Genomic DNA, 17,454 nt, shown 5'->3' with positions numbered 1-17,454 from the left:
GGAAAGGTGCGCAACAGGCTGACTAACAAGAGAATGGAGAAACTGGTGGCTATCTGGGCGAACCTACAACTTATTGAGCCAGATACAGAAGTGTCCACCACACAGCTAGACACTGACACAGAGGAGGAAATGGACACGTCAGAGTCAGAGAATCAGGAGGAGCAATGAGGAGCAGAAGACTCATGAGTAGAAGACTCAAAGGGACAAAATAAGGACAAATTACAGGCTAAATAAGCTGACGCTCTTTTTATTTTATTTTAGATGGGTCTTTTTTGTGGGGGTTCAATAAAGTTCAAAATTATAACCTAAATAAAGTTGTGAAAGCCTGTTTTTATTTGTATGGAACAGTATGTCTATTTTGACGACAAAGATAATATAAGGGTCAGAGACAAAAATCATCAGTGTGCAAAAAAACTCAAAATTCCCATAAATTCCTGAAAATTCCCATGGAAAGTTTCCTCTTTTAAAAATTCCCAGAATTTTGCAACCCTAATTCTGTTAACCTTTCATTTTAAGTATTTTACTTATAAACTAATAAAGTAACTATTTGATTCTCTTCACAGGCGATCCATCAGAATGGGGGATTCACAATGGTCTGGTTTGCAATGAAAACCTTCCTGACTCCAAGTATTCTCATCATTATGATCTGGTATTGGAGGCGTATTACTATGATGACTCGCCCCCCTGTCCTTCTGGAGAAGTAAGTCTAATCTAGAATGGAGTCTGATGGTTGTACAAGATGTTTATCTGTAGAGTCAAATAGTGTGCTAACATATGAAAAATGGCCAATTGAGTAAGGTGCCTTTAGAGTCCTATTCGAGCATAACGTGGCATAAGGGAAGGGTATTCTTTTTCCCCTAAAGATTAGGAATTTCTTTTTAACCAAGATTTAAAAAGTCCAAAGATACACTGGTTTGCTGTAAAGTTGTGATATATAGTTGAAGGACCATTTCTAGAAACTAGTAAAATGAATAGTGGGGTCCTATTGATGATTTTCAGTGAAATGCTGTAGATTTGAAACTGGCAGGGATTGAAGCATGTCTTGGATACACATGCAGGCAAACTCACTCCAGCTGTAGGGTTAGCTATGCAAGCAGCTTCATAAAATGTTTCTGCTGGAAGTAGAATTTCATAAGTTGTTAATATTTTATTTGCAGAGTAATTTTTGCGCTTGGAATCTCAATGACCTTTATAAATATCCCAGTGGAATGGCTTTCAATTGGATTTGATTGGACGTGGATGCTGCTGTTTGGAGACATTCGACAGGGGATCTTCTATGCCATGTTGCTGTCATTTTGGATTATCTTCTGTGGGGAGCATCTCATGGTTAGTTTATTCTGAAGAATACTTCGCTCTAGAAGTTATTTTTTTAAAACTTTTTTTTAATGAAGGCTGTCATTGTTTAGAGACTTTCCAAGGGAAGGACCGTGTTATTATTTATATTAAAAAATGTTGGGGGAGAAATTGGGTTGAGCTGCAAACGGGGCGCCAAGCTCGCCTGGGCACCAGATTTAGCGCAGCGTTTGGAGCAGCAGCGATCGCCGGAAATTCAGCTTGAGCGCCCCAAGAGGGACACGGGGCGAGGCTCGAGGCACTCCGCGTCCCTCTTAGGGCGCTGAAACTGAATATTGCAGCGCAACATGCCACACGCTGCGGCGCGGCACGGCACGCTGCGGTACGGCGCGCTGCGGTACTGCAGGCCTTCCTCCCATTCTTAAGGGGGAGGGGCCTGCACCAGCGCGATCGCGAGTGCCGGCAAAAGAGCCCGGCACCGAGGAGAAGTGCCGGGCTCTCGGAAAACAGCTGGCAATGCCGCGGGGGGAGAACAGGAGGCCGGGGACGGGGGTGCTGGCAGGCGGCTGCCGAAATAAAGGGCCGCCCCGCACCTCCACCTTAATTTGCGCCACTGCCGCCACAGGTAGACCCCGTGAACCGGGCGCGATTAGCGAGCGGCGCTACAGAGGCGGTCGCTGCCAAATATCGCGATCGGGGCGGTAGCGGGGCGCTGCGCACACCAATGATGTCATCGGTGGAGGCGCAACAGGCTAATGCCGCCATTAGCGCCCCAGCTAAATATCGCGGGAGGCGTGGCCAGTGGCGCTAAAGCCACTGAGTGCCCTCTTTAGGCGCTAACTGGTGGCGCAGCCCACCGAATTTCTCCCCCGTTACCTTTTAAATTCAGTCCAGCTGTCAAGGGATTAAAATGACCACAGCAGCCATACGATTGGAGGGGAGAAATTTGTGGAATGTTGTTGCTCACATACCACTTTGAACTGAAACAATAAGAGTCAAATGACTCATCCCAGATACAATGGGCCAGAAATTCGGGTTGGAGGCTTCCCGCGGGCACAAGCCCCCGACCTGCACTTACATAGCGCGCCTGCCATTGTGCTGTGGGGCCGCGTGGGATTCCGATCCTGGGCCTCCTCCAGCTGCCGCTGTGCAGTGCTTGCATATCCCAGCGGTGAAGTTAGTTCGCAGCGTCCCCTAGGATCACTTGGGCCATGGGGAGCCAATCGGAGCAGGGAATCTCTATTCATAGATTTGACAGGAAGACCTGTCAAATTTATGAAGAGATTGGCCCCCAAACCTAACACAAACTTTAAATAAATGTTATTTAATCACATTTTTAAAATAACTATAAATTACATAATTATTTTAAACAATTTAAATTTTTGAAAAAATTAATTAGTCTTTAACGGGGCTAAAAATAAACTTACCTTTCTTTAAAGTATTTAAAAATAATAAACCTGTGGAAAAAATGTTTTAATTTTACTTAATTCACCACTTACCTTGTTAAAAGCAGGCCTTGTGACTGCTTTTTAAACGCGCAGCTGCTAGGGACTTACCCTCCCGGAGAAACCTGTTTTTTAAAAAAAAAAAAAAAGTTCCAGGCGCACGCGTTAGACCTGTGAATCCCTTCCTTCAAGGGAACGGAAGTTCCGGTTTCCAGCGCATGTGCAGTGCATGCACGAAACTGGCACTTTCGTTGGCCCTACGTGTGAGTACACAGCCCGTACTCACCCGTGGAGACCTGAATTTCTGGCCCATTATGTCAAGACAGTCGTTCTGAGAAAATCAGGAGATGGTTCTAGAGACATACATTTGCGGTGGGGGGGTGGGGGTGCTTCAGGAGCCAGTCTAATTGGTAGCCATACTAGCCAATCCCTAAATAAGGAAGAGGGTCAGAGGTCAACTACCAATTTTCTGCCTCTAGAGGAAGTAGGAGATCAAAGACTCATGTGTCGGTGAGTTGCTGAGAAAGACAAGAAAAGGTGTAGGTAAGTTGTAAGATAATGCCAACCAAGCCTGCATACATCTTGGTGTGCTTCAATGCTAAAACAGACTAAAAGCAAGTGTATATAGACCACTATCCAGGATGGGACTGCATTGTTTATTATTTTTCTTGGTCACCAGATGGGTTTGAAGTTAAGTGAGGATAATGAATTTTGATTATAACTGTTACTCTGTATGTTTACTTGCTCTCTGTAAAATAAAATAACAACGATTTGTATCTGGCCTCCTTTCCCTAAAATGATTTCAGTCAATGTAGTGAAAGATTGGAGAAGCGCATAATGAGATCACATGAAAGAAATGGGTTACGCTATTATAGGCTTGGATATTGGGCAGTATGGGTACACTGCTGAATGTAAGAGTGAACAGTACCTCTGAACCCAAGAGTAAATCTAAAGCAGACTCAACATTTGTAACAAAGGCACTTGAAGTTTTCCACCCCTTTTTATATTTTTCTGTTTCCTCCTGTAATTTGTATTCCTTTTGGTCATCTAGCTTGACAGCTCTACAGCTGACTGGGCAAGTTCATGACCTCCTCTCCGATCTCTGCAATGTTCCCTGTAGCCGCCCACCAAGGATCACTCCGGTGTTACTTTCCTCTCCATTTAGATTTGGTTCTTAATGCTGGATGTGAAAAATTTAATTTTCAGAACCAACCTCTCTCCTGAGAATTCAGAAAGTAGATTTTTGTAATATTGACTCAAATCCACGGCTCGCGTGTGTGAAAGTAGCAAGTGCACAACTTTAGCAGAATGGATCCTTGTAGGTTTTACTGATTGATTGTAGATCTGTTAAATGGACACTGATATTGGATGATAAATATTATTTAGCTTTTTAGTGAATCCACCTGCCTATACAATTTATCACTATCTGCCATTATCGCTGTGGGAGGAGGATGTGAACTTTTATCAAAACAAAATCAATAGTCTCCGCTCCTTTTCTACTTCTAGTTCTCTGTCCTGGTTTTTCTTTTTGTTCCTTGTCTCGGGAATGGCCAAGTGAATGTCCTGGCTAGGCAGGATGCAAAGACAGAAAGAGTTGTGTTGCTGCATGAGAATGCTTTAGATTGAATTTCACAGTTTGCCAAATTGTGATTTACTCTGTGCAGAACTGCCCTTAAGTTAGCACTGAAATTGACAATATTGGAGAGCACCGTGCTTGAATTGGGAGTAATCTGAGGTTAGGACTAAAGCACATTGATGGGCTGGAGAGAGCTTCACTCTACTTTTAACTATGCTGTACCTGATCTTGGAAAGCTTGACGCTGACATTGGGTGCCTGAAATAGAAAGTGTTTCATTTCCCAGCATAAACAAACATCCCTTGCCTTGAGCATAAAATACATGTTTTTAAATAACCCCAAGAAAAACAATAAAGGAAATTGTGTATCAGACTTTGGATCTCGCAGCAGTGAGACATACTCGGTCCAATTCAATAATGGATCTTGCCAACATTCATTTTAAATTAGATTAGAATAAACAGTGACCCAGAACCAAACGGCTTGGCCTTGTCATTCAAAGGGTGATTAATTGTTACAGAGCCATTTCTTGTAGTGACAAAACTCTGAGGATACTCCAGTCTGTTTTGATTTATACAAGTTGTTGTGCTTCTAAAAGCAGTTTCTTAGTTTTCATCCTACCCCTTTATACCCGCTGGCCCAGCGTAGCATTAGGCAAATAAGACCAAGTAGTGTTATCTAGTGTTGTGTTATCTAGTTTCAGCTGTGGTAGCAGTAGGGAGGGTTTATGGGGCTGGAGACTAACTGCAAAGTAATAGTGAATTTTCTCCCCTTCTCTTTTGAAGGACCTAACTCGTGTTAAGGTACAGTTCTGTAGGCATCACCAGCCCTCCGGTACCCAGCCCAAGTTATTCTCAGGGGTAAGTCTTGACCACAAGCATTAAGAGGCCATTTGTCAATGGGAACATTACAAGTATGCAAACATTTATACTTCCCAAGAAGGATCTTGGATAGGGAGTGATCAGAATCCATGGCTGACTTTTATATAAAAAAAAAAAAAAAAGAATCTCTCTAACCCTAGGTTAATTGGAACAGCATAGTTATTGCCCCAGCAGAGTTTAGATAACTCAGCACAGATTGGGAATCAACTCTGAGATCTTTTGGTCTATGTGACCCAATGCTACGCTGGGCCATTGGGAAAGTTGTTTTTATTGTTTAAAAGTCTGCATTTCTCTTCACCAGTTGGATTAACTTCTGTTAATATCTTGTGCATGTGTAATATCATTGCATCGTGTTTCTGTCCCTAGGACCAGAATGAAAGGAATCGACTGTCCGTTTACCTGAAGCAGATTGTGCCGATTGGTTTTGGTTCCTTCTGCCTCTTTATTTTTGACCTATGTGAGAGGTAAAGGCTTGTTGCACATTTCGGGGAAAGATTCAGGTTAATCTTAATCCAGTCACTGACACCAATTCTATGACTCATCTCCTGAAGCGAGGTTTCACTTAGAACCTGTATAGAAACATAGAAACATAGAAGATAGGAGCAGGAGTAGGCCATTCGGCCCCACGAGCCTGCTCCGCCATTCAATGAGATCATGGCTGATCATTCAATTCAGTACGCTGTCCCTGCCTTCTCCTCATATCCCTTGATCCCTTTAGCCTCAAGAAATATATCCAACTCTTTCTTGAATATATTTAATGAACTGGCCTCCACCGTCCTCTGTGGCAGAGAATTCCACAGGTTCACCACTCTCTGGGTGAAGAAATTCCTCCTCATTTCAGTCCTAAATGGCTTACCCCTTATCCTTAGACTATGACCCCTGGTTCTGGACTCCCCGGCCATCCGAAACATCCTTCCTGCATCTTGTCTGTCCAGACCTGACAGAATTTTATAGGTTTCGATGAGATCCCCTCTCAATCTTCTAAACTCCAGTGAGTATAAGCCCAATCGACACAATCTCTCCTCATACGTCATTCCTGCCATCCCAGGTATCAGCCTGGTGAATCTTCGCTGCACTCCCTCCATGGCAAGAACGTCCTTCCTCAGGTAAGGTGACCAAAACTGCGCACAATACTCAAGGTGCGGCCTCACCAAGGCCCTGTACAACTGTAGCAAGACATCCTTGTTCCTGTACTCGAACCCTCTTGATACAAAGGCCAACATACCATTTGCCTTCTTAACCGCCTACTGCACCTGCATGCTTACCTTCAGCGACTGGTGCACAATAACACCCAGGTCTCTTTGCACTTCCCCTTCTCCCAATCTATTGCCATTCAAATAATAATCTGCCTTCCTGTTTTTGCCACCAAAGTGGATAACCTCACATTTATCCACATTATAGTGCATTTGCCATGTTTCTGCCCAATCACCCAACCTGTCCAAATCGTACTGGAGTTTCACGACATCCTCCTCACAGCTTACCCTCCCACCCAGCTTTGTGTCGTCTGCAAATTTGGAGATATTACATCCAATTCCCTCGTCCAGATCATTAATATATATTGTGAACAGCTGGGGTCCTAGGACCGATCCTTGCGGTACCCCACTAGTCACTGCCTGCCACTCGGAAAACGACCCGTTTATTCCAACTCTCTGCTTTCTATCCGCCAACCAGTTCTCTATCCAAGTCAATACCTTGCCCCCAATCCCATGTGCCTTAATTTTGCACGCTAATCTCTTATGCGGGACCTTATCGAAAGCCTTCTGAAAGTCCAAATACACCACATCCACTGATTCTCCCTTATCTATTTTACCAGTTACATCCTCAAAAAATTCCAGTAGATTAGTCAAGCATGATTTACCTTTTGTAAATCCATGTTGACTTTGTCCGATCCTGTCACTGCTTTCCAAGTGCTCTGCTATTACATCTTTTATAATAGACTCTAGCCTTTTCCCCACTACCGATGTCAGGCTTACCGGTCTATAATTCCCCGCTTTTTCCCTACCACCTTTTTTGAATAGTGGGGTAACATTAGCTACCCTCCAATCCATGGGTACCGTTCCAGGGTCTATCGAGTTCTGGAAGATGACCAGCAATGCATCTACTATCTCTAGGGCCACTTCCTTAAGTACCCTGGGATGTAGACCATCAGGCCCTGGGGATTTATCGGCCTTCAGTCCCATCAATTTTCCTAACACCATTTTCCTACAAATACTGATTTCTTTCAGTTCCTCCCTTTCATCAGACCCTATGTTCCCCGGCATCTCTGGGAGGTTATTTGTGTCCTCCTTTGTGAAGACAGAACCAAAGTATGTATTTAATTGGTCAGCCATTTCCTTGTTTCCCATTATAAATTTCCCCTGAATCTGACTGTAAGGGACCTACGCTTGACTTCACCTATCTATTTTGCTTGGACAGAGTTAATAGAATGAAGTGCCTTGTGCTGATCCATGTGGTAAATCACTCCATGAATTGTAAATTTTCCTGACTTTCATCGTTAAAGAGGCAGTTATTGATGAGTTGGGCCTTCTCGCACTCCACTTTGGCACGTTACTACTGGTTCTGTGATCTGCTTCATTTTTCCAGTACATTTCAAGCACCAGTGGTAACAAGAGAAACTGCTGCAAGAAGACACTTGTTTAAAAAAAATCACAATTGCTGCACATCAACCTTCCCCAGTGTTGGAGAAGATCTGTACTGGCCAGCAAGGTGAAGATAGCCAGAAAACGTGGTGGGTAAGAGCATTCAGTGGCACGGAGACCCATCTCAGTTGTTGGTTTCCTTGTGCTGTGAGCACTGTGTGTGTGCTGGCAGCACAGGGAAACCAGCATGGGCCAAGCTGGGTCTCTATGCAATTGGAGACACTAGCCCAGTCTTCATTACCGTGTGCCACCAGAACCGGGGCTGTCGCTGGCCGTTTTGTGGTATAAATGCAGTGTGTCAATGACTTGCTGAAGAGCAACATTGGCACAGGCTAGGAATCAAATTCCTCTCTCCTCAACTGGGGAATGGTGGAGTAAAAGCACCTTTTTAAAAAAAATAAAAAATAAAAAATAATAATTTTTCACCCAAGCAGCATATTAAAACCATGCAATGTGAAGGATGCCTACAGGTCGCTTTCTTTTTAATTTAAGTATATTGGTCGTGTTTTGAGTGAAAAGTTTTTTTTCCTTGCAAAACTTGCCTTGCATTTTTTTTAAATCCTCTTACAGGGGTGTACAACTGACCAACCCATTCTACAGTATTTGGGCCACTGATGTCGGCACGGAATTGGCTGTATCCTTTATTGTGGATTTCTTTATATTAACAAATTTATCTCCTCTGCATGGCAGGAAATGGAAGTCATTTATGATTAATAGCAAAATGTGTGTAAAATATTAATATGTAGGCCAGTGTGCTGCCTCAGCAGATAAGTGCGCTGCCCAGAAAGGTACCGAGTTTGATTCCTCCGTCCATACTAAGCTGATTTCACATGGGGTAATGGTAGGGGTGTTACAATTAGTCTCCGTGCCCATGATCTAGGGCAGGGGAAGAAATCTCCATTGCTGATCACTGGATCTGTGATCGGCTGGGAAGGCCTGTATAAGCCAGTAATGGAACTTTAACTATGTTGCTGGCCTATGTATTGCGACTGATCATCGAGTCTAAAACTAGTAATGGTGGTGATCTCTGCCGCCAACTGCGTTGTTTATGATGCAGCTGCTTCTGGAGATGCTGGTGAAAAGCACTTCAGGTCAGTCTCAGAAGTGTCTCAGAAAATAGCAGCACCACTTGTTTATTTCACAGTACTGAGCTAAATGCTTAATTAAAGTGCACCTCCTCACTTCCTAAGCCACTGAGCTGGAGTTTCAGCTGTATGCATTTGCTATTTAAAACATTTGGAAGGATATGCTTTAAACTGGTGTCTCTGCCTCTCTTGTGCGCAGCAGAGATAAGCTGCTGTGATTAATTCCAGTTCCTTTGAACGCAGGCAATATTCTCTGGACATCTCCCAGAATGATTCACTGCGAAGAGTCAATTTCAGCTCAGCCCTAAAGCAATTAATTGCAAAATTTCATTTGTTGTAGCACTTTGACCAATGCACTTGATTGCTAGAAGAAAATTTGAGCTATTTACCTTTTGATTTCTCTCTCCCCCCTCTGCAGAAGCTGCTGACTCAATGCTGGATTATGGTTCCACAGTTATCCAGCACTCTAACCCCAAGTAGCCATTCTTCATGTGTCATGGGTGTATCCGAACTGAATGGAATCCTGGCTTGCATGTGCAAGTGCATTTTCTGCCAGGGATCTCTGAATAGTAATCAGGAGCAGGAACTTTGCCTGATTTATTTTTCCCTCCCCCATGGGACACTGGGGAAAAAGTATTTAATTTTGGTAGGTCAGATCTTTTGAATCTAGATTTTTTTTTTGTTGCATCTTTTGAATTTCGAGGATTATTCAGAGAATTTTTGCAACAAATCATGACTCATTTGATATATGAAGTGACCAACATGCTACTGAACCCTACAGAGCCAGAAGGCCCAAAGTTTGATTCCTGGTTTGTGCTGAATTAGCTATAGTCTACTACAAAGTTAGCTTAAATTGGTTATGGAGGGGAAAATAATCTAGATGCCAGTACCTGATTGCTATCCAGTGACTCCTGTTGGGACATGTCTGTGAAAGTCAGTTAGGACAGGATTGGGCTCGGCAGTAACACTCCTCAATCACATTTCCTGCCAACACTCGCACATGAGGGATGGCCGCTTGATAGGGTATCAAAGAGACACTAGTATGAAGCTAAGCCTCCGAAGCAGTCGGCCCCTTCACAAGAAGGGGAAACACTGGGGGTTGTACAAGGCTACAGAATGTTTAGCAGTATTCTTTGAACAAAGAAAAAAAGGGGGAAAAAATCATCTGCAGTACACCCTATGGGGTTAAATGTGTCTAGACTGCTGAAATCTAATTCCAAATGCTTAGTAAATATTTCAATTGGGCGTTCCACTGTAATTTGTCTTTAGCCTGTGCAAAATCTCCAGTGCCTTCATTTCCTTATTGATTCATCTGCAGCGACTGGTTTGCAAGATTTGTTGATAGAATTGCTTTTTAAAGTGTTTTTCACTGCACCGGCAAAGTTTCACTTATTGTCTAATTCTAGTGCAGCGATCACTGTCTTATTAAAGCTTTAAAGAATGTTGTTTCTGGTTTTGTGAAGAGCCTGCAGGTTTGGACAAGTGCCAGCACTGGGAGCTGCCCTCTGTGCCTTCCTTCCTCCTCCTCCCTCTTGCAAGTCTGACCCTCTTACTCTCACAGCACACCGTGTAGGAACAGAAACAATGGGCTTGTTACCATATCTGTCTAATGCTAAAAGAGTTCCAGAACCACTATGCTGATGAGCTAATAAATTAAATTCTGGAGAGCTAAAGATATAAATAAATAAATTCTTGGGCTTTAACTCCCTTGATAGCTCAGTTGCTCAAAGCAATATTTAGCTGAACTGCATAGATCAGAAGATTTCAGGTTTGATTCCTGTGTCTGTGTTGAGTTCGCTGACCTAAGCTAGCGTTGCGGCAGGGTCAGTACAATCGGCCTCTGACCCTGGGCTAGGGAGGTGGAAAAATCAGCTGAGGTTTCTGCTCTTGATTGTTATCCAGTAACCTCTCTGGAAAGAGTGCACTTGTGGACATCAGGTGAGAATAGGATCATGCTCTCTTGTGGTGATCTCCACAATTGAACCCTCTATTGACAATTTGCTGTCTAGGCTCATTTCTGATTTAATAGGAACTTGAGCAAAGTTACCAGAAGATGTTCAGTGCCCATGGAGCCATACCTCAGCAAGGAGTCAACCCCTCTTAGAAGGGAGGAGAAAGATTAGCAGAAAATGTCTTTAACACCCTTTTATTTAATTTTTTTAAAAAAGCTTTCCTGTTTTAAAGCTTTGTAAAACTAAACTTTCCATCATCTTACAGAATGTGTTTTGTTTAACTTTTTTCTAGTCCTACCATTCAATTAGCCTGCTTCTTTAATGGCTTAGTGGGTAAGTGTAGTAGATGGTCTGGAACTGACCAACCAGAACAGGATGTTCAGTCCCTGGCCTGTGCTCAATAACTTAATCTGAACCAGGACAGCATTTGAGGTTAGAGATGGTAATGTTTGCTTCTGTATCCTCAGGCTAGGAAGGAAAATACTTGTCCCTTATCCGCACCCACACCCACACACACATTTCTATAAACAATATACAAAACTTACAAACAAAGATGGAAAATTGGGAAATACACACCAAGTTTGTCGGTGCATGCACAGAAAAAAGATAAGTAAATTTTCCAGGTTTAGACCCAGGTCTAATGAGTGTGCTCCCATTTATTCTTTCACAGTGTATGACGCTGCTGTGTATTTACAGCCTTTTCTGTTCATTTAGATTTCCAAAATTTGCAGTTTTTCCTTCTTGTCTGTACATAAATTACTAACATACTGTTTAATCACTGATGTGGCAATTTATTAAAATACATTTTTAAATGTTCTTGCATGTGAAAGATGACTAGTGGCACTAGGTTCCCAATGGCTCCGTTGCTAACTCACTGTTCAGCATGGTCTGACCCATACAGACTAGAGGGTACCAGGGTACTGCTTTAGCTGATCTTGGCCAAGGAGGGGTGGGCGGGCAAGACTAGGGATGGTATACTTGGCCTCAGCACCAGGGTAAAAATCAGCCATTTTGGATCACTATCCAGTGAGGAGAGGGCTTGGGTGAGGGTGGGGTCGGCCCTGGACGCGGTGCTGATGCTGAAGAGTAGCTATGCGGGCTGCCATTATTTGAGATTATATCCCAGCCTGAATCACCACAATTTAGAGAGGGGAGGGCATAAAGGCCTACCTGTGTTTAATACGTGGCTTTGGTATTCCTTTTATTTGCTGTCTATTTGACAGGATTAATGGACAATGTTATTTTCTGTTGGGGAGACCATCTCCAAGAGCAATTTAAACTACTAATTCAGTGTTTACCTTGACCGCTGCACATCTAGATGGCCTTTATCATAGTCGCAGGTATCTGCGCCTGTCTGTATTTCTTCTTTCTGTGCTTCATGGTGTTCCAGGTCTTCCGAAATATAAGCGGCAAACGATGCTCTCTCCCAGCCATGTCCAAAGCAAGGAGACTACACTACGAGGTACAACGGAGGATAGACTAAATGCAATGTAGGATTTTACAGCACACAAACAGACTGACCCATTATGTTTGCATGAACTCTGAGCTATCCATTAGTCCCATTCCCCATACCCTTTTAAGTTTTTCTTTTTCAAATATTTATCCACTTCTCTTTTAAAAGCTGTGATGAATTCAGCTTCCACCACTGTATCTAGTCAGGTATTCCATATCTTCACAGTTCTCTGTTTTAAAAAAAAAAAAGTTCTTTTTTTTGGTGATCTTAAACTTATGTCCTCAAGTAATTGACCAATGAAAATAGTTTTTCCAATAATTTACCTCATCAAAACCCCTCATACTTTCAAATATTTCTATCAGATCTCCTCTGTTCTAGTGAAAACAACCCATTTCTCCTCTCCATATAATAATTATAAAGCGTCTCATCACAAGTATCTTAGTAAATCTGTTCTGCACCCCTTCCATGGCCTTGACATCTTTCCTAAAGTAGGATGCCCAAAACTGGACACAATCTTCTAACTGTAGCCAAATCAATGATTATTGTAGGTTTAGTATTACTACTTTTCTATTTGTACTCTAGCCTCATTTTATAAAACCTCCGATCCCATATGCCTTTTTAATCACCCAAAGGGGCGGGCGAGCGCATGTAGTTGAGAAGAACACCGGCTCGAAGTGAAGTGGGAGGAGGAAGAAGAGCGCCCGCATAAACCATGGGGGAGGGAGGCAGAAAAGTGGCGGCTTGAACTGCGAGGGGTTGAGGAGAGCGAAGAGTACCTGCTTAAACTGGGGGGAAGGGATGAAGAGTGCCAGCTTACATTGAGGGGTTGTACAGGAGTGTTTCTGTGAACTGGGAGGGGGAAGAGGAAGACTGACTGACTGAGGTAGCTTTGGTGAAATTATTTTTTAAATTAAAAATCTAGAAAAGTTATAAAAGATAAGCAGAATGCACCATTTTTAACATTAAAAATCCAAAATTTTCCAGCGGCTAATGACCCCATAACCAACCACTCTTGAAATGTACCACCAGTTGGAGTGGTAGAGTGATAGTGAATGGGGGCAACATTTAGAATAAGCGTGTACAATTCTAAATTTGTAATTTTCAGCCCTGTACACAATCAACACATCTGAGAGCTCACTTTGCACTTTAAAATATGTAGAAGCATTCTGAAAATTCTGATGGGTCGAAAGGAGCCGACAAGTGTTGGGAGACAGCAGTGAAACAGGAGGGGGGGGGGGGGAAGAGATGATGAATTGTGACGGGGGTGGGGGGGAGGCAATACGTTTGAGGTGGGGTAGGTGCTGGTGGCAGTGAGGAGGGAGGATAGACCAGAGACAGTGTTGTGTGAGTGACCAGATTTTTCACAGCCCTCAGGTGGGTGGCACTATGGAACACAGCACCACCTAGCTTGCAGGTGAGGACTATCTGAGATACATGTTTCTCTATTTACATATATGGGGGCAAAAATTCATCTTTTGCGGAAGTGCAAGACGGGCAGCATCGCATGTGCTGCCCAATATTCAGTTCCATTGACTACCACCTAAGACATGTTTGTACTCCATAGCAGGGGGAAAAATGGACATCCTTTTTAAGAGCCTTGGGCGATTCAGTGCTTAAAATGTCCAATCAATGCAGAACAGCCATCCACAAAGCCAATCAAATGTTGAGCTATATAGGTGAAATAGTACAAATCACAGGAAATCATGATGAAACTGTAGAGTGCTCTGGTCAGGCCATACCTTAATTACTCTGTTCATTTCTGGTCACAAAGACACAAGGCAGACATTCAGACACTGGAGGCCATACAGAGCTGAGCCATGAGGATTAAACCCCAACAACAGCAACAACTTGTATAGGGCCTTTAATGTAGAAAAATGTCCCAAAGTGCCTCACTAGGATGTTGTCAAAAAATGGGTGTCAAGCCAAAGAAGGAGATATGGGGAATGGTGATCAAAGGTTTGGTCAAAGAGGTGGCTTTTAAGGAGGGGAGTGGGGTGGGGTGGGGAGACAGGGGGTTTTAGGGAGGGAATTTGAAAGCATAAGCCCTCAATGGCTGAAGGCACAGCTGCCAATGGTGAGGTGAAGGAAGGCGGTGATGCACAAGAGACCAGAATCAGAGAAACTGAGAGATGGGTGTTTGTACAGCTGCAGGAGGTTAGATGTAGGCAAGGGAAATGCCATGAAAGGATTTAAATGAAAAGCTGAGAATTAGCAATGGGGGACTGGTGCTGGCTAGGATATGGGCAGCAGATTTCTGGATGAAGTGAAGTTTATAGAGAGTGGTGGATGGGATGAGAGCTTTAGTTGAATTTTGGGGTGACAAAGACCTGGATAAGGCTTCCGTGACAGATCAACTGAGGAAGGCGGGCTTAGTTTTTTAAGGTGGAAGTAAGTAGTCTTCGTGTTGGAGAGGATGTGGCTTTGAAAGCTCAGCTCGGGTTTGAATAGGATACCAAGGTTGAAAATGGGGAAGGGGAAAGGGATGGAATCAGTGGCGAGGATATGGAGTTTGTGGTGGGGCTGAAGACTATAGCTGTGGCCTTCCAATTGATTAGCTGGAAAAAGCTGGCTCGCCAAGACTGGAGTCGACAAGCAGTGGAGTGGTAGAGAGATAGAGCTGGATGTCGTCGGCGTACATGTGGAAGTTGATTCCAAACCTTTTAAATGTTGGTGTTCAGAGAGATATAGGTGTCCTCGTGCAAGAAACACACAAAGTTAGCATGCAGGTACAGCAAGCAATAAAGAAGGCAAATGGCATGTTGGCCTTTATTGCAAGGGGGTTGGAGTAGAAGAGTAAGGAAGTTTTGCTACAATTTTACAGGGTCTTGGTGAGACCACACCTGGAGTACTGTGCACAGTTTTGGTCTCCTTATCTAAAGGAAAGATATACTTGCCTTGGAGACGGTGCAACAAAGGTTGACTAGATTGATTCCTGGGATGAGGGGGCTGTCCTATGATGAGAGATTGTGTAGAATAGGCCTATACTCTCTGGGGTTTAGAAGATTGAGGGGTGATCTCGTTGAAACATACAAGATTCTGAAGGGGATAGACAGGGTAGATACTGAGAGGTTTCCCCTTGTTGGAGTGTCTAAATCTAGGGAGCATAGTCTCAGGATAAGGGGTAGGCCATTTAAGACTGAGATGAGGAGGAATTTCTCCACTCAGAGGGTTGTGAATCTTTGGAATTCTCTGCCCCAGAGGGCTGTGAATGCTGAATCTGAGTATATTCAAGGCTGAGATAGAGAGATTTTTGGACTCTAGGGGAATCAAGAGATATGCAGATTGGGTGGGAAAGTGGAGTTGAGGTCGATGATCAGCCCTGATCTTATTGAATGGCGGAGCAGGCTCGAGGGGCCGTATGGCCGACTCCTGCTCTTATTTCTTATGATGTTGCCAAGGGGCAGCATGTCGATGAGGAGGTGGGACTAGGATGGATCCTTGAGTGACTCTGGAGGTAACAGTGCAGGGGCGGGAAGAGAAGCTATTGCTGGAGATGCTCTGGCTATGCTTTGGGTAGGTAAGACTAAAACTGAGGGAGGGAAGTCCCACTGAGCTGAATAATGGAGGAGAGGCATTGGAGGAGGGTGGTGTGCTTAGCATGTTGAGGGCTGCAGAGAGGACAAAGGAAGAATAATGCACCATGGTCATAGTTACAGAGAACGTCAGTGACTTTGATTAGGGCCATTTCAGTGCTGTGGGAAGAGCAGAAACCTGATTGGAGAGATTCAAACAGGAAGTTGCAGGAGCAATGGGCATGGACTTGACAAACCGTATGCAAGGACTTTGGACAGGAAAGGAAGGTTGGAGGTGGGCAAAAGGGTCGAGAGCAACGTTTCCTTTTTTTTTGGTGTGCAGTCCCTTTAAGTGGCTGCGGCCCATTCAAATTTTCGCGCCTGCATGGTTTGTCCTGGTGAGCAGCCTGTGCAGGACCCCCAGACGGCTGTGCAGCTTAGCAGGAACGCTGGTCGAGAATGGTTTTTTTGAGGGGGGGTGGTGGTGATAGCTGCAGTTATGAAAGGGAGGGAGAGCATACCTGAAGAGAGGAAACCATTTACAAGGTCAGCTAGCATATCATCAGTTTATGATAGCTTTAGGGATTTTGCTGACTATTGTCTCTTTTTTTCAGGGGCTGATCTTTCGGTTCAAGTTCCTGATGCTTGTTACACTGACCTGTGCAGCCATGACTATCATATTCTTCATTATAAGTCAGGTAAACAGTAACCCATAAAGTTAACCTGTTTTTCAGATACTGTCTGACCTGTTGTGGATTTCTAACACTTAATGTTGAGTAAATGAAGACAGCATGCACATCTTATACAGTGTCAGCATTTGGACCGAGTGGCGGAAACCATGTGGGGCGGCAGTTAAAATGGAGTGGGGGACTTGCTCACTCCTTTCCTACCCGGATCTGACCACCTGCAATATTAAATCACGGGCAGCAAGGACACCTGTCCCAAGCCTCTTTAAATATGCAGGTTGGGCTCTGATGACATCATCGGGGCCCGATCTGCGATTTCAACCTGAGACTTGATTGGCTTCCCCACTGAGCCAAAACTGCCTGAAGCTGGATCGAGGGCTAGTAGAGGCCCAGGCAGGTAAGCTTAAAATTTAAAAAAAAATACAAGTTTCCTCATGGAACAGGAGTGCTCCTACTGGCCCCACAAGGAAACCTTGGGCCTCCCTTGTCCTTGATTTTCCCCTCCCCTGATTGCGCCTGGAGAACTCTTTCTTCCCCCCCCCCCTTTACCTGACTGCTGGGGGAAGAGAGTGAGTGGTGCTGAGTTGTCACCTTTTGGGGGCTGTTGTCAACTTTTGCCAATTTTCAAGGTTAGCCTGTACGTAATGATCGCAGTGCGGGCTACATTGGATGAATCCTGAGTGGAAACTGGAACTGGTTATAGCAGCTTTTGGCACAGAGTCTCTCAACTCTCTACAGGATTTTACCAGGGCTGAAGAACTGTAGTTAAAGCAAGAAACCTGAAATACTTGGATTATTTCCACTGGAGCAGAGAAGACTCCGAGTAGAGTTAATAGAGATTTTTTAAATTATGAAGGGTGTTTAAAATTTTGAGGGAGCAAGGGAAAGCTATTTCCTCTGGTCAGGAACAAGGGCTCATCAATTTAACATTGTCAC

General features: G+C 43.9%; 1 protein-coding gene across 5 annotated transcripts in view; it reads left to right on the top strand.

Moving 5' to 3' along the window:
* wls (Wnt ligand secretion mediator) overlaps window positions 1–17,454 on the top strand; it is an 87,851-nt gene that overhangs the window by 58,293 nt on the left and 12,104 nt on the right. For 2 of the 5 annotated variants that reach the window (XM_085982761.1, XM_085982759.1), the window contains 7 exons: window positions 564–700; window positions 1,158–1,326; window positions 5,096–5,170; window positions 5,558–5,655; window positions 8,401–8,464; window positions 12,186–12,329; window positions 16,447–16,530. In XM_085982761.1, the coding sequence (XP_085838887.1) occupies window positions 564–700; window positions 1,158–1,326; window positions 5,096–5,170; window positions 5,558–5,655; window positions 8,401–8,464; window positions 12,186–12,329; window positions 16,447–16,530 (771 nt within the window). The remainder of the gene's footprint in view (window positions 1–563; window positions 701–1,157; window positions 1,327–5,095; window positions 5,171–5,557; window positions 5,656–8,400; window positions 8,465–12,185; window positions 12,330–16,446; window positions 16,531–17,454) is intronic. The other 3 variants (XM_085982762.1, XM_085982760.1, XM_085982763.1) reach the window with 2 other exon arrangements.

The sequence above is a fragment of the Somniosus microcephalus genome, chromosome 3, assembly GCF_052327205.1.
Source record: "Somniosus microcephalus isolate GS21.2 chromosome 3, FLI_Smic_1.0, whole genome shotgun sequence".
Classification (NCBI taxonomy): Eukaryota; Metazoa; Chordata; class Chondrichthyes; order Squaliformes; family Somniosidae; genus Somniosus; species Somniosus microcephalus.
This window is presented reverse-complemented; position numbering and strand designations above follow the sequence as displayed.